The sequence below is a fragment of the Chiloscyllium plagiosum genome, unplaced genomic scaffold, assembly GCF_037043375.1.
Source record: "Chiloscyllium plagiosum isolate Xiang-an unplaced genomic scaffold, Cpla_swu_hap1 HiC_scaffold_35, whole genome shotgun sequence".
Lineage (NCBI taxonomy): Eukaryota > Metazoa > Chordata > Chondrichthyes > Orectolobiformes > Hemiscylliidae > Chiloscyllium > Chiloscyllium plagiosum.
The window spans coordinates 22,481,557-22,488,350 of record NW_028270173.1 but is presented as its reverse complement, the minus strand read 5'-3'; the positions used below and the strand labels follow the sequence as shown (position 1 = coordinate 22,488,350).

Sequence of the window (6,794 nt, the reverse complement as noted above, 5' to 3'; positions counted from 1 at the left end):
TATGAGGAATGGCTGAGGATCCTGGGATTGTATTCATTGGAGTTTAGAAGATCAAGGGGAGATCTAATAGAAACTTACAAGATAATACATGGCTTGGAGATGGTGGACACTAGGAAATTGTTTCCGTTAGGCAAGGAGACTAGGACCCGTGGACACAGCTTTAGAATTAGAGGGGGTAAATTCAGAACAGAAATGTGGAGACATTTCTTCAGCCAGAGAGTGGTGGGCCTGTGGAATTCATTGCCGCAGAGTGCAGTGGAGGCTGGGACGCTAAATGTCTTCAAGGCAGAAATTGATAAATTCTTGATGTCACAAGGAATTAAGGGCTACGGGGAGAATGCGGGTAAGTGGAGTTGAAATGCCCATCAGCCATGATTGAATAGCGGAGTGGACTCGATGGGCCGAATGGCCTTACTTCCGCTCCTATGTCTTATGGTCTTATGGTCTTATTAGTGATGCCCCAGCCCAATTGTTCCATTTATGGGTGCCCTGCTCTAATTCTCCCAATCATGACTGGCATTCTCTAATTCTCCCGTTTAGTGTTACACTACACCAGTTCTCCCAATTCATCATGTTCTTCAACAATTCTCCCATTTAATGCTACACGCCTCAATTCTCCAATTTTGTGCTACCCTGCCCCAATTCTCACTTTTAGTGCCAGAATTCTCTTACTTTGGCGGCAGTTACATCAAATTCCCAAAACTGATCCTTCATCAATCCCACCTTTTCTGGTGAACTGGACCAACTCTTCCATTCAGTTGTTCCGTGACACACATTTCCCACACCATGCTGCTCAAATTGTTTTCATTTAGTGGTGCCCTGCATCGAATCTCCACTTTACTGCTCTTTTGCAACTTTTCTCTGACTTGCGGATTCCATGCCTGTTCTCCCATTTACATGTGCTCTTATTACCACCTTCCACCAATTCTCTTATTTACTGATGCCATGCACCAATTCACCAATTCACTGTTGCTCAACACCAATTCCGATATTTTCTGATGTCTGAAACAAGTTCTCCACTCAGTGTTGCACTGCACAAACATTGGCTAGTTTCCCAGTCCAATTGTCCCATTTAGGGTTCCCCTACTCTAATTCTCCCATTCAGTATTCATCTTACTGAATTCTCCCATTTATTACTACACTGCACCCATTCTCCCTTTTCATCCTAACCTGCACCAATTCTCCCATTTAACGCTACACACTACAATTCTTCCACTTAGTACCACACTGCCCAAATTGTCGCTCTTTGTGTCAGAATTGTCTAATTTTGGAGACACCTATATCAAATTCCCAAAATGAATCCAGCACAAATCCTGCCTTTTTTGGTGAATTGTACCAACTCTCCCATTTAGATATTCCATGACACACATTTACCACTACTTGGTTCTCTGCTCAAATTGTTTTCATTTCGTGGTGGCTTGCATCGAATCTCCACTTTATTGCTCCTTTGCAGAATTTCTCAGACTTACGGATTCCATGCTCTTTACATGTGCTCTTATTCCTACCCTGCACCAATTCTCTTATTTACTGATGCCATGTACCAATTCTCCAATTCACTGTTGCCCAACACCAAGTCCTCTATTTCCTTATGTCTGAAACAAGTTCTCCACTCAGTGTTGCGTTGCACAAATATTGGATAGTGTCCCAGCCCAATTGTCCCATTTAGGGGTGCGCTACTCTAATTCTCCCATTCAGTATTCACCTTACTGAATTCTCCCATTTAATGCTGCTCTGCACCCGTTCTCCCTTTTCATCCTAACTTGCACCAATTCTCTCATTTAACGCTACACACTCCAATTTTCCCACTTACTGCCACACTGCCCCAATTGTCGCATTTAGTGTCAGAATTCTCTAACTTTGGAGTCACTGATATCAAATTCCCAAATCCAATCCGGCACAAATCCCGCTTTTTTTCGTGAATTGTACCAACTCTCCCATTTAGATATTCTGCGACACACATTTACCACAAATTGTTTCTCTGCTCAAATTGTTTTCACTTCAAGGTTCCCTGCATCGAATCTCCACTTTACAGCTCATTTGCAGAATTTCTCAGACTTACGGATTCCATGCTCTTTACACGTGCTCTTATTACTACCGTGCACTAATTATCTTATTTACTGATGCCATGCACCAATTCTCCAATTCACTGTTGCCCAACACCAATTCCGTCATTTCCTGATGTATGAAGCACGTTCTCCACTCAGTGTTGCCGCACCAATCACTGGCTATTTCTCCAGACCAATTGTTCCATTTAGGGGTGCGCTACTCGAATTCTCTCATTCAGTATTGACCATCCCCAATTCTCCCATTTAGTGCTACACTGCACCCATTCTCCGATTTTGTCCTATTCTGCACCAATTCTCCCATTTAATACTACACACTCCAGTTCTCCCATTTAGTGTCAGAAGAGTCTAATTTTGGCGTCACCTATATCAAATTCCCAAAACTGACCCTGTCCAAATACCGTCATTTCTGGTGAACTGTACTAAATTTTCCATTCAGTTATTCTGTGACACATATTCTACATAATGGTGCCCTACTCAAATCGTTTTCATTTAGTGGTGCCCTATATCGTATTTTCACTTTACTGCTCTTTCGCAACTTTCCACCGACTTGCGGATTCCATACTTGCGTTCTCCCATTTACACGTGCTCTTATTACCACCTTGCACCAATTCTCCAAATCACTGTTGCCCAACATCAATTACCCCACTTCCTGATATCTTGAAACATGAGCTCCACTCAGTGCTGCCCTGCATGAAATATTGTCCATGGCCCCAGCCCAATTGTGCCATTTAGGGGTGCGATATTCTAATTCTCCCATTCAGTGTTGACCTACCCAAATTCTTCTATTTAGTGCGAACACTTCACCCATTTCATCATATTCTGCACCAATTCTCCCATTTGGTGCTAGACTGTCCCAATTCTGGCATTTTCTCGACACTGCCCATATTTTCCCATTTAATTCTACAATGTCCAATCCTCCCATTTAATGCATCACTGCCCCAACTTTCCCATTCAGTACTGCACTGCCCAAATTCTCCCATTTAGTGCTAATCTGCCCAAATTCTCCCATTTAGAGCTAAATTGCACCAATTCTCAATTTCGTGCTACACTGCCCCAATGTTCCCATTTCGTGCTACACTTCCTTCATTCTCCCATTTAGTGAGAACCTGCACCATTTCTGCCATTTAGTGTTACATTGCACCAACTCTCAGTATTGAGTATTGCCTTGTCCAAATTCTCTCTTTTACTCTGATACACATCTTCAACACAATGGTGCTCTGTTCAATATTTGTTTTTCCATTCAGTGGTGCCTTGCGTGTAGTAAAGTGGTGCTCATTTGCAACATTTCTCCGACTTATGGATTCCAAACCTGTTTTCTCCATTTATCTGTGCTCTTATTACCACCTTGAACCAATTTTCTCATTTACTGATGCCATGTACTAGTTATTCAATTCAACGTTGCCCATCAATTTCCCCCGTATCCTGATGTCCTGAACCAGTTCTCGACTCAGTGTTGCCCTTCACCAAATATTAATGACACCGCAGCCCAATTGTTCCATTTAGGGGTTCGCTACTCTAAATCTCCCATTCATGACTGACATTCCCCAATTCTCCCATGTAGTACTACACTGCATGCATTCTCCCATTTCATCCTGTTCAACACCAACTTTCCTTTGAAATGCTACACGCCCCAATTTTCCCATTTTTGTGCTACACTGCCCCAATTCTCGCTTTTAGTGCCAGAATTCTCTTACTTTGGCGGCACCTACATCAAATTTCCTAAACCAATCCTGCACAAATCCCTCCATTTTTGGTGAACTGTACCAACTCTTCCATTCAATTATTCCGTGACACAGATTATCCACATAATGGTGCCCTGCTCAAATCGTTTTCTTTTAGTGGTGCCCTGTATCGAATGTCCACTTTACGGAGGCGGTGAAGAGCAGAACGATGGAGTTCCTTCTGCTCTTCAGCTCGGGGGTCTCTTTCCATTTCCCCAGCACAAACTCTGCCGCTCTTCAGGACCCGGCAAGCTCTGCTGGCTACTAGGATGTGGCGGGCGGTGAAAGAGTTCAACAGCAGCAACAGGGGAATTGGAAGAAATATGTTTGAGATGTTGCTGAGCCATTGGTGAGCTGCCCAGGCCGGTGAACTGAGGTAAGCAGTGACTGTGCGGCAGCCCCACTGTACATTGCTCAGAATGTGAGTGGGCTCATAATGAAAAGACAAGGGAATGTTGACCATAATACTAAGAACTCTCACGATAGATATGACCATATTGGCTGTTCTTTCAGTGCAATATCTTGCCTTTAATTTGTTGCAGAAAATTGCTACAAAGCGGTCAAAGGTGAAGGCGATGGTAAACCAGATGGAGAGTTGGAGGCTCAGCCCTTGCAGGAAGGCACTGAGTCGGCAGGCGGGGGTGTAGTTCAGCAGTGAGCCCGGGAAATGATACTTGACGATCTGACTCACAAACACGTTGAAGACAAGGACCATCAGATCTCCTGTTGCCATGGCAGTCATGTAGCGAGTGATTCCTTTGGAAAGGCCGCACTTCCCTTGGGAAAGAATCAGCACTGCCATCAGGTTCGCTGTAAGAAATTCCAATCATGAAATGTAGCAAAGCATCCCAGCGATGTGCAATGGGATGGTTTTGGATTGAACAGGTCTGAGGTGCTGCTGGCAATTATAGACTTGAACTTCACCGAAAAACAAGGAAATCGCATTAGCAATACTTTTACTGTGCCATGGAAATAAAGAAAATGTATTGTCAGGAATAGCATATTTAATTGTTCATCACTTTGCACCGCTTGCTCTCCTGGTTTCAAGAAAACAAATATTATTATTTTAGAAGTCACTCAGAGAAGATTTACTTGCCACATTCTTGCGATTAAGGTCTTGTTGGCTAAAGTACGGTTGTGGCCATCGCCATTCGAGTCTGGAAGAATATAAGATGATCTTATTGAAACGTGTAAGAACTTGGGGGGGGGGGGGGGGGGGGGGGGCTAGATAAAGTGGAACACAAAAGGAGATATTTCCTCTCTTGATTATAGTGATTAAGACGAGGGGACACGGTATCAGAATAAATTGTTACCTTCTTCAAAATAGGCATAAGTAATTAACTGTTCTCTTAGAGAGTAGAGGGTGGAATCCTGTTCCTTGACGGTAATGGTGGCTGGGCGTATAAGATTGAGTTAGACAGATTTAGATACACAAGGGAGTGGAAGGCTTGATTTCCAGGCAGAATAGCTGTTAGCCACTGAAGACTAATTTTAAGGATTGCAAAAGTGGGATTGAGGATTTCTGTTCCAAGTGCTTGTGATCCCATTTTTGGTTGAAAACAGAAACAGCAAAAGTACTCTCCCATGAGGGGAACATCCTCTCAGCATTTACCCTGTCAAGGTGCTTATGAATCCAGTATGTCTCAATTGGATCACTATTCATTCTTCTTAACTCTAGTGAGCAGACTCCAAACTGTTGAATTTTTGACCAGAAGTCCGTCTTTACATACATATGATCATCGTAATTATCCTCGTGTGAGTTGCATCCTATGAAATTTTTCTTTTCTTTTTTACTGGACCAAAACTGCTCACAATATTGCAGCTCTATTCTCACGAGCTGGTTGTAACTTGCAGTAAGACGTCCCTACCCTTGTACTCCAACCCTCTTGCTATAAGAAGCCAGAATTTCATTACTGCCTGTGCCTGTGTGCTATGTTTCTGGATTTTGTCCATAATGAGTCCCCAAGTAATTTTGTGTAACATCGTTCTGCAGCGTTTCTCCATTTCAATAAAACCCTGTTGTATTATTCTACTTTCCAAAATGATCAACTTGACATTTTCCCACATTATACTCCATTTGCATTTATTTTGGCCAATTATTTAATCTGACAACATATTTCTATAAATCGTTTGTACCACTCTCGAAATTTGCCTTTCAATACTTTTTGCTGTAATCTGCAAAAGTCCACTCGATGAGATGAAAATTTTCCAAATATTCTGGTATCCAAAAGTAAATAACTGTTTCCGATAGATTTTCAATATATATACCTCCCTGCATTTTGCCTTCCTCTCTTTTGACTTGGAGTATTACATTGACAGTGTTTCAAGCCTGTGCTATTTCGCCACAATAGTAAGACCACATACATTATTTCTACACCTACGTCTTTCAGGATCTAAGGTAGAAAATTCATCAGAGCAGGAACGGTATTTGCCTTTGGACACATCAGTTCGTCCAATACTCCTTTTTTTACTGATGGTCATCTGACTAGCTTCCTCTACACGATTCTGCATTTTAATGGGATATTCAAAGTATCATCCGCCGTCAAAATTGACGGAAAATAGTTGTTTAGTTCCTCTGCCATTTTCTTTTGTTAGGTCAAACACAGTTGTTTCCAATTCAGTCAGCTGGGACAGGACTAATTGCACTCAAACTGAGATTAATGGTAATTAAAAGAAAGCAAAACTCAGCAGAAAGAAGGTGTTTCGTTCGATGTATATCGTTTCAAATTGCAAATACTGTATTCAGTTTGAAACAGAACAGGGAAAAAAAGTGTCACCGCGGTTTCTAATCACTTACCTGTAATTCCAAAGATTGCAAGAACAGGAAAGAGAATTTCTATTGGAAACGCCTATTGTCGCACTTTCAGGTGAAAGCAGAAAAAGTCCAAATTCGTTAATGCACTGAAACACCCTCAATCTATGCATAAGCTAATCTTCCAAAGAAACAGTAAACAGATCTCATGAAACATACCATTTCTAACAAACAAGTTAATACTCCCTTAATTGA

The 6,794-nt window shown here is 42.0% G+C and overlaps 1 protein-coding gene across 1 annotated transcript in view; it reads right to left on the bottom strand.

The window, feature by feature from the left end:
• Positions 1-3,863: 3,863 nt before the first annotated feature.
• Positions 3,864-6,794, bottom strand: part of LOC148140461 (uncharacterized) — a 29,533-nt gene continuing 26,602 nt past the window's right edge. Inside the window, exons 4-5 of the mRNA XM_087979770.1 lie at positions 4,880-4,944; positions 3,864-4,597 (exon numbers count right to left, since the gene is read on the bottom strand). Of these exons, the coding sequence (XP_087835896.1) occupies positions 3,864-4,597; positions 4,880-4,944 (799 nt within the window). The remainder of the gene's footprint in view (positions 4,598-4,879; positions 4,945-6,794) is intronic.